A 15,903-nucleotide genomic window follows, 5' to 3' on the forward strand; every position below is an offset into this window, starting at 1 on the left:
CAAGTCATGCTCTCCAAGCCAGGCCCACTGAAACAGAAACTCTGGGGGCCAGGGGGTGGGGGGGGTGCAGTGGTCTGTGCAAAAGATAGAGATGTCTACTATGTTTGAGAGCCACAGCTCTAGAACGGAGTCAGAGGTACAGTGTTCCCCTTTCAGACAGTTGTCCAAGCCCTTTCTTCCACACAGTCCTTGCCCCTCTCCAGAGTAGGAACGGGGACCATGAATTCAGCATCTCTCTATTTCCTATCGTCGACCTTGCCCTTGGAGGACCGTGGTTAGAAAATCTCGGTCAAGGACAACTGGCTTTGGAATTTGAGCTGGTTATACTGGGAAACAACCTCCTTCTTCCCACATCTTCTTCATGTTTTTTCCTAGGATAATGTGGAGATGGATACATTCCAGATCGAGTGTCTGAAGGATGGGACATGGAGTAACAGGATACCAACCTGTAAAAGTAAGAAAACAAAATTAGTCTGTGATAAAGATAATGAGCTCCCCAGCACTGGTGGGTTCTAACCAGAGACCACACAAAGGTGAAAACCTAACAGGTGCTCTCAAAGAAGGTTGGGGGCAGGAATTCGGCAAACACATAAGGGCTAGACCAAAAGGCTATTGTTTCTCTGGGCAATAAGATATCAAGATTCTGAAGGAACCTTCTTGTTGGTCCCAGTTTACTTCCTAAATACTAATTTCACCTCTGCCTACAGACAGGTTGCCAAACTTGCTAAAGGAGTAGCTTGTCCCCAGGTTTGAAATGAGCTCTGACCATTGCTAATTAAGGAAACTATTTCAGCACCAGTGCCCAGAGCTCAATGACCTTGCCAGTCTCCGTGTGGCCATCAGCCATACCCACTAAGGTTTCTGGAACAGCTCATGATTTAGGGCCTGTCAGGAAAGGCTGTGAGGTTAGTGCAGAGGGTCTGTGTAAAGCAGGGGACACAGCTCTGTATTGGCTCTTGAGACCCAGAGTTCTTGCAGTGGCTCTGCTCCTCACCCACCTTGCAACCATGGACAAGATCCTTCACCTCAAATTAAAATAAAAAGTTGAACTAGCCTTAATACTCTAGAACATATTGGGGGCATTTCTCAAATACTGCTCACTTAGTGAGCATTGTAAAAATATACCAGCCGTCACACTGTCCCCTTATCCAGGTAGTTCTAGTTCAAGACTTGTAAAGACTTTTACAAGTTTTAGAAAACTCATTACAGCAGGACTAAGGAAGGGAGGTGTGGTTATAGGAAGGGAAGGAAGAGAAGGACAAAGGGGAGGATTGGCTTTAGGCCAGAGAGGGGAGAAGTCAAGTGTTAGGGTTGGTCCTGTCCGGCCGCATTTCATGACTGCATATATACTGTGGTGTTTTTGTCCCTTCTTCTGAAAGGCTCAAATTCCCTAGGCAGGCAGAACCACTTGTGCAGCCTCCGTGGGACCCTGTCGGGGTGAACTCTCTTGAGGCAAATCCCAGGCAGAATGTTTGAGAATATTCTTGCCTTTAAAATTTTTTTAACAAGATGATGTGGCTGGAGTCAGAGCGCAATGTGGGAAAGGGGGGTATCTTATGGCTTCAACAATCATTTTCTGGGTGCCTCTAGGGAATTCAGATAGAAAAGACAAGGTTCAGAAACTGAGGAACTCAAATGCCAGAAGACACATCCCCCACCTCGTCCAACACGTGGCTCACGTGTAGTGCTATGACTGAGTTCTGTGGGAAGCACTGTGCAGGGCAAAGCAAGAGGGCATTCTGAAGGAGGAAGGAAAAGAGAATGTGGTGTGTAGAGGGTAGGGTAGTTTTAAAGTCAGGAAGTTCTAGATCAAATCCAGACTCAACCAGTTGAATGTCCCCAAGCCATGCACTCAGACTTTTGGCCTCAGTTTCCTGCATTCTTGATTATTCAAAGGACCAGTTGAGTTAATGTATATATCATACCTGTGGGACCAACTGGGAATAAATGAAAGCCCCATAAAAATGTCTTTCTCCCCCCTACCCCGCCGCCACCGCTCCACACCAAACAAACCTCCTCACTCGGCAGAGGCTTTTCTCTCACTTATGCTTTTGGAAGGCAGAAAACTTAAATAATAATTTTTCCCCTAATAAAGTATGCACGCTTTTTTAATGTAATGGAAGTTCTGGTAAGAGTAACACACTACTGTATTTGATGGTACCGTCTTATGTGACTTATGTTAGTATACTAAAGAATGCCTGTCATTTTGTACTAGAGAAAAGAAGAATTTTTTTTTTTCTCCTGAATATGACCTGGTTCTTCCAGGATAGCCTGGATTAGGATTCTTAGAATCCCCATTCAGACATTCCTGGCGTCTCTGCTCATTCACTGAGCAGGTTCCTACTAAGCATCTCTCTGCCCCAGGCACGTGCTAGGTCCTAAGGGAGTTATAAGGATGAGCAACACTGAGAAATTTCAAGCCCCGAAGGATTGTGGGGAAAGAGATGGGGAACAGACAAGAAGTGTGCATGTGTATTGAAGTCACTTGGGACAAGAAGTGGGAATTATGGGTGGTTGTCCGGACCCTGCCTCCAGCTTGCCATGGTGACCCAAGGCAAGTTCCACTCCACCCTTAATGTCGTATGCCAGATGAAGGCTTGGACCAGATGAATACAAAGCTCGTTCCAGGGGCAGAATGCTGTAATCCTTATGAGCCAGGACTTATGACTGTGCAAATTCTCAGAATGGTACAAATTCCACAATCCCAAACCCTCACCCACACCAGCTATACCTCAACTACATCCTTAATCAGCCTCGTGGGGCGATTTCTGTATTTCCTGCATGAACTGTTTCTGCTTTGCTTGCTAATTTTTCTCTTTCTCTTCTTTCTCTCTTTCTCTTCCTCTCTCTGCTTCCTTTGCCTGCACCTCCTGACCCTTCTTTGATCTTCACCCCAGTGGCAGAAACCGAAATGGATGAGGAGAACGAACTCGGGTCAGAGCAAGAGACAGAGTGAAGGACGGGACCCCACAGAGTGCAGACATCCAGGAGTGGACCACTCACGAGACCCTGGGGCCCCAGAGCTCCTGCACCCCTCCCCACCCCACCAACGCTCCATTTCCAATTCCTGTGCGGATTAGTGTGGGTGCTGAACAAGACAATACAGTCAAGCAGTTGAGACTGCTGTGTAGAGAACAGTTTTCCCCCCGGAGGGCTCACCCGTCATTCAGTCAGTACGCTAGAAAATAATGAAAGGATAAGGAGGATTTTTTTGTTTTTGTAAGCACCTCCAAGTGAACAGTACTCTTTTCAAAGGACAAATGACTTTGGTCCTCGAGACGCAAGATTTCATATCCAACCACATGGTCCTTTGGCTGACCAGGTCAAAGTGGGCCCTGGTTCCTAATCCACTCCACACTTGAAGCTGAAATGGGCCAGAAGGCCTGTGACTTGATGACTTTACTATTTTTATCTGTTGCTCCTTTCTAACAACCATGAGTAGGTGAAACTAACACTAAGTCCTAGAGCGTAGGTTTCGTAGGAAATCTAGACAAAGCCTCATCCGCAAAAGTTTCTATTCCATGTGGACCTAACACAGGCCCGAAAGTGCATTATCTGAAGTTCTGTCCTCTGGGCTAGGGCTTACAAATCTCGCATATCTGAAAACTCCCTGATTAAAGGTTTCAAAAGATAGGTATCACCTTCAAAAGACACAGTCCTCAGCCTCCAAGCCATGGGACATCACTGGTCACATGATAAAGGGCTCTGTGGTGGTGGCGGGAATCTCTGCTTCAGCCTGAACAAAACCAGAACAGACACATCAGAGAAGCCGTGCTTTATGCTGGGACTGCTCAGTCTGTGTGCTGACTAAATGGGTTCTTGACGCAGGCAGAGCCCCACAAGGGTGGACAAGGGCAGGTACCTAGTTTTTGGTGTCAGCCTAGGGCAGGGATGCCCCTGAGAGCAGAGAGGAGGTGGGCAGCAGAGATGAGCATCAGCTCAATCTGTATGTGTAAGCCCCCAAAGTGTGACAGATACTGTACTCAGTGAGACAGAGGGAATCCTAATTGAGGCAGAAGATTTGATATGGGCCACCATAATGGCAATGCCGAGTAGCGTAAGATAAAATGCACCAGAGAGATGAACAGAGGCCTCTGTAAGGAGAAACGAGGAGGCAGCCCTAACCAGTTAGAAGACTAAGAAAAGACTTTCAAGAAGAAGCAGTGTTTGATCAAGGCCTCAAGGTGGCCAGAGCATGGACCCCAGGGGTTCCCGTGTAGGGAAAGCAGGCGAGAGAGTAGCACAGTTGGGGGTCTGTGATGCTGGACACAGGGGCACCGAGGGTGGGGACCAAGAGGCGCTGGGGTAGGGGGCCATCCCCGAGGCCGGAGGGCACGGGGAGCCCATGGTGTGTCATTCTCCAGGAAGTGCCAGATTGTGGCAGAGCACACTCGGGACAGTGGCTTAAGAAAGATGTGTCTGAAGAAAAATAAATGGCAGCCAGAGGTGACAGCAGAGACAGAATGTGGACTGGTGCATCCCATCCCAGAGAATGATGAGAAAGGGAGGCCAAGGGAAGGGAAAAAGGAAGGGCCTTGTGATTCCGGGGTGTGGAAGTGGCCAGAGGGAGTGTTAGAGAGAGGATGAGACACTTCCTAAGGCAAAGAAGCAAGACCAGCTGAGGAAGCGTGTTCTGGTTTAACATCTTTGATTGTGCTGGGCTCAAGGCCCTGAGGAAAAGGAAGTCGTCTCTAGGCCCCAGAGAGACATGGCCATTCATCTGCCATGGTAGACTTGGGGGTACAAGCATACCACCCCACTCACCACACCCAAGCTGAAGCAACCCTCTATCTTATACTGCATCTCACCTCTATCTTGCTATAGGGCCAGCGAAGTTACTTCTCTGAAGTGATAGGAAAGCAGGCCCTCTATTCAGGAAATCTCTTCACACCTTTGCCAGCCAAGTAACAGGCTCTCAGTAGCCTGACCAGCTAGCCGTGTCCAAGGCCAACACTTCAACTGCTCCCTCTGGAACTAGGTATTAGGTCCAGAGAATACTTTAGGCAAAATGAACTGCTAGAACAAAGTTAAGAGAGACAAGAGTAATACCAAGATCCAGGCACCACTCATTGGCATTTCCTAAAAAAAAAAAAAAAAAAGAAGAAGAAGAAGAAGAAGAAGAATCTGCTTTGAGACTCAGCAGGAAAATACATTTAAAACTGTGTTATGGTTTTAAATAATATATAAATATATATTACTGCCTCTTGCGATCCTAGTGCTGACCCTCCCTCACACAGAGTGGAAGAGTGTCTCCACTTTTGGGTAATCAAAATGAAAGGGAATAATTTGTCCAAGGGGATTAGAGGTCAAGACAAAACATTAGCCAGTTTTCTTGGCTTTTGCCTTCCTTGTGGATAGGAGACAACTGCTTTTACTCTCAGCCTTCACCCCTCTCTGCCAGAGTGGAGGGCTTTGGAGTCATCTCTGCTTTAGATCAGGTAACTCTTTGTTCAGTCAAAATGTTGAATTTAGAGTTCTAAACTTTAAAACTACAATTTCTGGGTAGCATCTTAAGGGAAAATTGCCTCTCTGTTTCCCAAGGAGGGGGGAAACTGGAAATTCTTTTTTTTTGGAATGCTGTCCTCTGAAATTACCAGGAGGTTAAGAGCTAATGTCCATCATTTCGCTATTAATATTGATTTTAAGCCATTTTAAGTACAACACAGATCCTTAAGAACTGTCAGTTGGTTTTCTTAAGAGAACACTGGGTTTAAAGTCAGAACTAGTTTTCTGTTTGTCACACTCACTGTGTGACCTTAGGCCAGTCGAGTCTCCTCTCTGGGCTCATCTGCAAAGTCAAGATGATACTCTGGATTGTTTGCCTTGGGGTCCCTTAGCAGCTACAAAGTTCTATGATTCTTCTGTGACTCTTCGGCTATTAGACCTGAAGATTTCCTTAGAAATGAGAACCACCCCCTAAAAGAAGGCTTTGAAGGGGTCCTGACAAATTGGGGCCTCAGCCTGTGACTTGGCTTCTGGGAGACTCATGCCAGGCTCTGGGCTGGCGATGCCCCTGAGACCACCTCTGAGGAGCAGGGTCCTACAGCCAGACCCAACATCCAGCCCCCAGCAATTGGACAACATAAGCAGGTGAAGGATGAAAACTGAGTTTACTCCAGAACCCCCCTCCTGCCTTCTGTGACCAAGCAAGATGCCTACGGAAAGCCAGAAGAGTGGGGCCGTGTACTCATGCAGGAGCTACTTTCTTTCTGTTTGATTTTGGGTTTTGTATGCCAAGCACCAATGTGAGCACGTTAACAGCTCTTACTCAGCATGTTGGTCTTCAGGAAGAACCGAAGCTGCCAGAGATTTTTCCCCTGAGCGGGAGTCTTCGTGTTTGGGCAGGAGAGACTAAGAGGATTGCACAATAGAACTAAAAGTCAAGAAAAGGGCTATGTGGGAGAAAGTCTGGGCCCTGCTTAGATCCCAGTAGTCCTGCCCCTGCCCTGGAGTTGACACCAGGCCAGGTGAGTTGGCCACACGGTGTTGCCACAGTGGATGAGAGAGACCCCCAAAAGCAGTGCCACCCATGGCTGCACAGGCCCTGCACCATTCTCATAGACTATAACATTCCTCTCCACACCTGTGTGCAGTGCACAATCTGCACATCTATATAAGTCAGCCGCACAATATGACCTCAAGAAGAGCAAAGGCTAATTGAGGGGTGTAACTCTCTTCTCTCAGTTGCAGACTGTGGAGCCCCGGCAGAGCTGAAACATGGGCTGATTACATTCTCCACCAGGAACAACCTTACCACATATAAATCTGAGATCCAATACTCCTGCCAGCAGCCCTACTATCAGATGCTCCGCAATATCACAGGTGAGCCCTCCATGCTAAACCAGCCCCCTTCCGCCTCTCACCATTGGGGTCTCAGGGCTAGACTGGGGGCTGCAGCACCAGAACACAGGCTGAAGTTTGGGGAGAACTGGGAGGAGAAACATTTGAGGGCATGTCTCACCTCTCCCTGCCATAGGCTGGTGTCCCAGGGGTTAGGGCACAGGGCACCCCAGCACCCTCACATGCACACCCAGAGCCCCTGACAGAGAAGGAACCCTCAGGGAGGTGGCAAAGACCTGCAGTTCTGCCTCTGCCACAGACTGGTGCTAAGAAAATTCTTCCAATTTCTCTAAGCTTCCAAGTCCTCACTTTCCAAAAGGGGAACAGCAGTACAATTCACAGAGCTAATGTAAGACTCAGACAAGATGGTGGACACCAGTGTGGTTTCTTAAAGAGATTATTAAGTGGGGAAAGGAGGAAAGGCAAGTAAGCCACAGAGAACCAGGGTGGGGCTGGCGGGAGGGGGGGGGGCGTGGCAGGTTCCTTAGGGGAAGGAAGTGCCTGCTAGTGGGTGGGGCCAGGCGGGTGTGGGAGGGGTGGGGGGGTGCCAACAGTCAGGCATCCCATTGTGCAGAGCTTCAGCCTCCCTGCTGAAGAGTGTGCTGTTTGTTTTTGAGGGCAATGGGGAGCAGTTTGCAATTCTGAGCAGAAGAGAAAGCCTATATTCCCATTTTAGAAAGATCCTTCAGGTTGCAGGGAGGACTGGCTTAAAGAGAATGGCTTCAGAGAGACCATTTGGAAGACTTACAATTGTCCACCATAGAAGAATTAAAAACCCAGATCTATTTTCTATGTACTACAAATCAACCCTTTCTCCCTCTTCTCTTGCCTTTTTCACTCTCCCAGGTATATACACCTGTTCTGCCCAAGGAGTCTGGATGAATGAAGTACTGGGGAGAAGCCAGCCCACATGCCTGCCAGGTACCTGAGTCTCAAGTCCTCTCTCTCCAGGTCTCCCATCCACAGTGCTTTGGTTGTTGATGGAGTGGGGATGGGGACCATGATGCTTTGGTTTTTTGTTAAAAGATACCTCAGAGAGCCAAAGATAGAGAAGCCCAACCTCACACCTTTGCAAACCAACCAGCCTCTATATTCAGCCTGTGCTATTACACCAAAAGCCTTCCTGTCTCTTTTCTCTGTTAGTTCTGCTCCCTTCCCACCAGGCTTTCCCTGCAAAGGTTTGTGTGTGCACCTCCTGTGCACCAGGGAAATCAGGGAAGTGGGCACCCTGTCCTCAAGCACTAACTGTGCTGTAGAGATTAGCAACATAAGACAAATAATTATAGGACAGAGAAAGAAGTTCTTCCAAAGAGCAACCTATTCAAGTCTTACTGACTGCTATGACCTCATGGTTCACCCACTGACCCCACTTTAAAATAAAAAAAGAATTTTGTGATAATAGAAAGTATCACCATGCATAGAGATTTGGGGGACATTTTGTAGATATTTGCTTTAGCATTAAAAGTATGGGTGATTTTATTGCAATCATAGTGCACACTTATATTCAAATCAACTTACTAGAAAATTATAGCCTCAAATGCACACTGTGGGGTGAAACAAATAATCTGCACCCCCCAAAAAAATAAATAAATAACAGTCATGGCACAGAACTTTATACTTGCAATATAAGCAAGAATAGCAGAATTGATTTAATTAATCAAACGGAACTAATCGAAAGACACAACCCAGACAGCACTGGGGATCGATGCTAATCCCATCTGCATGTTTGCCGAACAGCAGGAGCTTCGCAGTATAGTTAAATGTCGGGTGACATTTGTATTTTATGAATAAGAGCATTGGGAAAACCAGGTGTATTATCTGAATGGTACATTTTAGTAACTCTCAATATCCACTCAGTAAGCTTCTAGATATCAGATTTAGATGTTAAAATGTAAAGACTATGGAGTTGTCTACCATTATCCTTAAGAACCAAAGAAAATGTTAGCATTCCATGTTGGCCATTGCAGTTGCTATGAGATTCTAGAGAAGGAAGAATTCATTCCATGTGGTAGTCTGGGAGTGGAGGGGTGAGAACTAGTTAGGAAGACTTCATTTGGGAGGGCTTTATGATGAAGAAAGAACTTGGAGGAGGTGGAGTGGAGGAAAGGTCAACCCACCTATTCTGTGCTGATCCCCATCATCTCATTTAGGCTTAGCCCGGAGCACACCCAAGGGCACAGTTGATGAACCCTCAGAAAGGATGGAGAATGGTGGAGCTCTGGCAAACTGGAAAAATCTAATTCCCATTTTGTTAAAATATCATGTGGGCCAAAGGAAAAAGCACTTCAGGCAGATTCCATCCCGGGCAGCCATGCTGCAACCTCCTGAAGGGAAAGAGTCATTGAGCTGGGAGTCAGGGGCTTGGGTCCTAGTCCTGGTGCTGTCATTTTCTTATTGTGAACTTTGGTAAGTAATCTCACCTCTCTGAGGCTAGGATTCCATATCTCAGAAGTGAGGGAGCAGGATAAGGCGATCCATGACATTCTATGATCCTTAATGATCATCATCCTCTATATTTACATAAAACATCTTGGAGACAGGGAGTCATAAAATTCTTTTAATACCTGGTGTTGGGAAGAACCACGGTTCACCATGGGACCATGCAAGAGATTTCTAAATTCTTCCCTCTTAAAACATCAACATTGAACACAGAAACAAGCCAGAAAGGAAAAAGCCATTTTTATCTAGCATCATTATATCCACTTTTCCAAGGAATCTTATTAAGCAAATATTATTTGTTCTTCATTTGACATGCGAGAAAACTGAGGATCAGTGAGGGGCAATGACTTGTCCAAGGCTACCCACGGAGTTAGGGGCAGAGCTGGAAGATGAAGCCAAGACTTTGATATCAACACAAGCAATGCTGAGCCATTCTTGACTCTGATTGTGTTTCATGATATCCTCATGGACCCAGGATTCTAAAATAACACAGTTTTGTTTTAAGGGCCCTCCCTCAGTACCTCCAGGGCTCTAGAGCCCAGCTCTAGTTTTTCAAGAAGATTCCTTTATTCCAGGAAAGACTGGATGGAGAATGATAGCAGCCAAAAGAATGGCCTCATTTCAGTGAGCTCTCACAAGGCTTGTTGCATCATTCAAACTCTTGAAAGTACAAAAGCATATCAAGAAGAAAAACAGACTTTAGTGGAGAAAATGATTCAAGAGTTACAAGAAACAGGCTCTTCTTCTGGCTCTGTCACTAATGACTTTGAGTATGTCACTTGCCTTCTCTGAACCTCGATTTCTACATCTGTAAATTAGTGGTTCTCCAAGCTTCTGCAGCTCTGACACTGGAGAAAGGCACTGCTCAGTGCTGGCTTTGTTGTAAGCATGGACTCAGCCACAATCCTGGCCTTCACCAGTTGAGGGTGTTTCAGCACTAAATGAGCTATTGTGTTGGGCCAATCACAGATCGCCTTGAGATGTCACCTCGTAGGCTGCAGCTTGTAGCCAAGAGCCTGGCCTTCCACTCTGAAAGACGAGGCAACAGAAAGTTAGCAAAGGTCAGCTCACATCTGGCCTGGTGTGAATGACAGGGTGCCTAAGGATCATGGAAGAAGCCTTTGGCTTCAGGAAGAAGAACATCTGAAAAGCATTAGGTTGCTGAAAGCCTGACATCCCAAAGTTCCCAAGAAAATTCAAATGTTCCTTGGCCTTTGAAGGATCTTTGAAAGTATCCAGGACCAAAGAGTGTAGCCTGGCCATTTACAAGCAGGAAGAAGCCAACACTCATGCCAGGCTTACCTCTCAGGCCTAATAACCCTGCTGGGAAGGCTCATGTGAGCTTGTTCTTAGCCAGCGGAGGAGTGGTGCTGAAGACCCCCTGTTCATGGGCTAAAGGCATTTGGCTGCAGGAGGCTGGTGGTGCATGTGCATGCTCGGGGTACAACTCAGTGGAACGAAGTTTGATCAGACCTTTCTTCTTCCCCTGAAGGTACTACAGGGTTCCTGGGTGCAATGATGGGAGGCCCAGAGTAGGGCCTATGCATCATTGCTTGTAGATTATGCCACCTCTCCCTAACCCTGGGTATGCTGGGCACGCATTCACAGCTTGAGTCCTTTAGGCTGAAGAAGAAAAAGTTGCAGAGCCCATGACCATGATTTTTATGTGTAATAAGGCACTGTGGGATATAGGACAAGACATTATCCTATATATAGATGGGACAAGATATAGCCCTCTGCTAATGTCCCTGTTAACTTCATAGCCATGTGACCTTGGGCTAATTGTTTAACATCTGGAGAGTTTTACTCGCCTATAAAATGGGGGTGACCAGGGAAGATGAAATAAAAATTGAGGGAATTTGGAATTTGAAAGAGCCACAGAGCTCATACTGACCAACTTCCTCATTTAGCAGATCAAAAATTTAAGTCCAGACAGACGAATCTACTTATCTAAGGTTGCACAGGACATAAGAAAGAAAAGCCAAGTCAAGGCCCTAGTTATCTTGGCTCCCAGTCCAGTGTTTGCTGTGACCTGCCAGACAGTCTTTTAGTTTCCTTCTCTCTCTCAAAGCCCATGACCTATGGTTTCCAGAAGTTTTCTAAGTATCCATACAGCATGGGCCACTTCTGGAATATGAGATCATCCAGGCCAAAGCACACTTAGCTGGAAATGGTTCAGGATGGTGGAGGCCCGTGCATACAATTGTCTGATCCATAGATGGCACTGGCTACAGAAGGGCCAGTCCATGCACAGGCCAACTAGAAAGACTTAGGTCAAAGGTCACACCCATGCAGAGATCCCCGGGGCCACCATGGCCCTGTGATGTAGAATAGGGTCCCATTGTGGCATAATCTACAGTGGATGAGATGTGAATTTCTTCTGGTGGCTCTTTGCAAATGGCTGATCTGACCAGTCTCTGTCTCTTGTCCCCATTTCCTCCTTTTCTTTACAGTGTGTGGTCAGCCCTCCCGCTCTCTGCCAAACCTGGTCAAGAGAATCATCGGGGGCAGGAATGCTGAGCCTGGCCTCTTTCCATGGCAGGCCCTGATAGTGGTGGAGGACACCTCGAGGGTGCCAAACGACAAGTGGTTTGGGAGTGGGGCCCTGCTCTCTGAGTCCTGGATCCTCACAGCAGCCCACGTGCTGCGCTCCCAGCGAAGGGACAACACAGTGATACCGGTCTCCAAGGAGCATGTCACTGTCTTCTTGGGCCTGCATGATGTGCGGGACAAATCGGGGGCTGTCAACAGCTCTGCAGCCCAAGTGGTGCTCCACCCAGATTTCAATATCCAGAACTACAACCACGACATAGCTCTGGTGCAGCTGCAGGAACCTGTGCCCCTGGGACCCCATGTCATGCCCATCTGCCTGCCAAGTCCTGAGCCTGAAGGCCCAGAACCCCACATGCTGGGCTTGGTAGCGGGCTGGGGTATCTCCGATCCTAATGTGACAGTGGATGAGATCATCAGCAGTGGCACACGGACCTTGTCAGATGTCCTACAGTACGTCAAGTTACCCGTGGTGCCATATGCAGAGTGCAAAACCAGCTACGAGTCGCGGTCGGGGAACTATAGCGTCACAGAGAACATGTTCTGTGCTGGCTACTATGAGGGTGGCAAGGACACGTGCCTTGGAGACAGTGGTGGGGCCTTTGTCATTCTGGATGACTTGAGCCAGCGCTGGGTGGCCCAAGGCCTGGTGTCCTGGGGGGGCCCCGAAGAATGTGGCAGCAAGCAGGTCTATGGGGTCTACACAAAGGTCTCCAACTATGTGGACTGGGTGTGGGAGCAGATGGGCTCCCCACAAGGTCTGGGGGAGCTACAGGTGGAACGGTGAACTGACTGACATCCTCAGGGCCTGCCTGCCTGCACCCAGCCCAAGAGAGGCTGTACACGCACTTTCGATGGCACACTCCAAGTTACTCAGCAGACCAAATGGAATGGAACACGCTGTCCCCATCCTCCCAAGACAGCCCCTGGGGCTCTGAAAAGGCTTCACACAAGACGCCTGGGTCCATGGCCCTGAGCAAGCCCATTCCCCTCGTAGGCCTCACTCTCCCCGCAGCACAATGAGGGAACTAGCCCTCTGGCCAATCCCAGCACTCCTCTCAGGAGGTCTTGACCCAGTGGCCTTATGCACTCCTACTCACCTACCAAACATTCCGGTCCCACTGTTGGTGTGCTTGAGCTCAGACTTGACTATTAGAAAATCTTACCTTATGTTGAGTTGAATGCTGAGTCCATATATTTTCCTAAATCAGCCCTCGGCACAGACAAGTCTAGTCCCTTCTAGGGGAAAAGTGCTCGGGCTTCAGGAGATAGGGATGAGACCTCCAAGGCCCCGTCTCCTAGTGTGATGTCTTGGAGTACTTTTGTTCCTTGGATTTTTCTCCCCAAAGCTTCTTATAGTCCAAGCCTTATCCCTGTGTTCTCTATTAAAGGAACTCTCTCTATTAAAGGACAAAGAGAAAGCTGGAAAAGTTTGTGGTGACTAGGGGCAAGAGACTATCAGTGGGAGGTTCCCCATCTCTGATAACTTCCTATCGCCAATTCTGAACACATCATTTAGACTCATAAATCACTCTCCAATACCAGCTGACAACACAGGTGTCTACACCTGCCACTCCAGACAAGCATGAAGCAAACTTCCAGCTCTGATGTGTATCATCTGAAAAGGCCACCTGAGCCCCAGCCCCAGGCACAGAGACTCAACTGGATTGTCTAGAAAAAGAGAAGACAAACATGCCCCGCTGTGCTTCTGAGCAGGAAAATGGAACAAAGAGTGAGCTCAGGACATTAGGAGCAACCTGATCCCACCAGACTGCCCAGTGTGCCTGCAGTCTGAGCTCTTCAGAGAATCCACCTGGCATGGACGTTCAGAAAGATCCACTCCTTTGGTTTTCAGGAGCCAGACAAGGGAAGACGAGACTTGCCCATGAAAGGACAGCCAAGAGTGCTGAGTTCTAGCCTCAGCTCTGCCCCTAACTGGCTGTCTAACCTCTCACAAATCACTTTCCCTTTGTGGGCCTCAGTTTCCATCTGTAAAAGGAAGACATTAGATCCCCCTCAGGGTCCTTCTAACTCTAGCTTTCAGTCTTCTGATTGCCAGCAGCCTCTCCTCTGAGCCTCACAAGGTCCTCCTCTCCAGAATTTGCTCTTCTGGGTATTCTCCATCAGAGAGAGGCAGCCAGAGAAGTCCTGAGAGGGATTCCAAGAGAACAATTGTGAAGTGTCAATTTTTCCAATTGGTTCATGAAAGCACACTCCTATGTCTATGAACAGTACATGTAGAGGGTGCTATATTTTGTATATTTTATATCACAAGCTTCTCTGCACTCTGTTTCTCCTATAAGGGGTCTGAAGTGGAAATAAACTCTCTGTGGATAACCAACAGCCTTCATTCTGGGGTTTGATGGTTGTTTGTTTTTTTAATTTAATTTTATTTTTTCAGTGTTCCAAGATTCATTGTTTATGCACCACACCCAGTGTTCCATGCAATACATGCCCTCCTTAATACCCACCACCAGGCTCACCCATCCCCCCACCTCCTCCCCTCCAAAACCCTCAGTTTGCTTCTCAGAGTCCACAGTCTCTCATGGCTTGTCTCCCCCTCCAATTTCCCCCAACTCCCTTCTCCTCTCCACCCCCCTGTGTCCTCCGTGTTATTCCTTATGCTCCACAAATAAGCAAAACCATATGATAATTGACGCTCTCTGCTTGACTTATTTCACTAAGCATAATCTCTTCCAGACCCATCCATGTTGATACAAAAGTTGGGTATTCATCCTTTCTGATGGAGGCATAATATACCATTGCATTTGTGAATCATATCTTCTTTATCCATTCGTCTGTTGAAGGGCATCTTGGCTCTTTCCACAGTTTGGTGATTGTAGCCATTGCTGCTATGAACACTGGGGTACATATGGCCCTTCTTTTTACTACATCTGTATCTTTGGGGTAAATACCCAGTAGTGCAATTGCAGGGTCATAGAGTAGCTCTATTTTTAATTTCTTAAAGAATCTCCATATTGTTTTCCAAAGTGGCTGCACCAACTTGCATTCCTACCAACAGTGTAAGAGGGTTCCCTTTCCTCTACATCCTCTCCAACACTTGTTGTTTCCTGTCTTGCTGTCTTGTTAATTTTGGCCATTCCAACTGGTGTAAGGTGGTATCTCAATGTGGTTTTGATTTGAATTTTGATTTGAATGGCCAATGATGATGAGCATTTTTTCATGTGTCTGTTAGCCATTTTTATTGATGATTGTTAATGCTTGTTTATTTGGCTTTTTGAAGAGAGACTGGCCCCTCGTTAAGCTCCTATCCCTCTCATTACAGAAAAGGTACAACTTTAGTCATCTGGACATCATCCAAGAAGGGGTGATGAGGAATGGGGTCAGTTTTGGAATGTGTCCCTCTAAGCTATACATGCCTTCACTCAAGTGCCTGCTGTTTAAGCCCTTGACTTCAAAGAGCCCAAACTGGCATGCAAGACAGGGTCCCATGCATGTAAGTCTCACAAGGGTGAAAGCCATCAAGTGTCATAAGAGGACTAGAGATTGCAGCTCTCTAGGCACTTAAAGGTGGGGGAGCATCACTGAAGGGGATCTGGAGAGCTTTGTGGAGATGCTGCAAAGAATGCAGGAGACAGTAGAGAAGGGCCAGAGTGGATGAAGATCAAGCAGAGAAACCTGCATGAGTAGAGCAGGAGCAGTGGGGAATCAGGGAGAGTGGAAGGCGTCTTAAAAGCCATACTATGTTTGCACTCTGTCCTGTAACCAGTGATTCTCCTAGTGGGAGTATATCAGAATCACCTGGAGTGCTTGTTAGAAATTGCAGGGTCTCATCTGCAGGGAACTCTGAATAGGCAGACCGGATGGTGGGCATCACAGGGAAGTGGTGGAAAGCACTCCGGAAAGAGACAGTGAAAACCCACCAGACCAAGGCTAAGCTGGTGCAGATGTGGGTGCAGGAGTTTAAAACATCCAAGTAGTGCGTTCAGTGGGGCTTGTGTATAGGAATCCTATGAAATGGTGCAGATGTGAGGATGGGGAGGCAGGTGCACAGCTAAACTGTTAGTGAGGCTTCTCCATGGATGCACTCATGGTTGCCTTTGTTTCAGGTTT

General features: G+C 47.4%; 1 protein-coding gene across 3 annotated transcripts in view; it reads left to right on the forward strand.

The window, feature by feature from the left end:
* LOC111147948 (mannan binding lectin serine peptidase 1) overlaps window positions 1-15,903 on the forward strand; it is a 62,435-nt gene that overhangs the window by 36,282 nt on the left and 10,250 nt on the right. For 2 of the 3 annotated variants that reach the window (XM_022504222.1, XM_022504242.1), the window contains 4 exons: window positions 376-454; window positions 6,685-6,822; window positions 7,687-7,761; window positions 11,733-14,163. In XM_022504222.1, the coding sequence (XP_022359930.1) occupies window positions 376-454; window positions 6,685-6,822; window positions 7,687-7,761; window positions 11,733-12,616 (1,176 nt within the window). In that variant the 3' untranslated portion in view covers window positions 12,617-14,163. Of the gene's footprint in view, window positions 1-375; window positions 455-6,684; window positions 6,823-7,686; window positions 7,762-11,732; window positions 14,164-15,903 lie in introns of those variants that run through there. The other variant, XM_022504232.1, reaches the window with a different exon arrangement.

The sequence above is a fragment of the Enhydra lutris genome, unplaced genomic scaffold (genome assembly GCF_002288905.1).
Source record: "Enhydra lutris kenyoni isolate GAN:26980312 unplaced genomic scaffold, ASM228890v2 scaffoldscaffold2, whole genome shotgun sequence".
Taxonomy (NCBI): domain Eukaryota; kingdom Metazoa; phylum Chordata; class Mammalia; order Carnivora; family Mustelidae; genus Enhydra; species Enhydra lutris.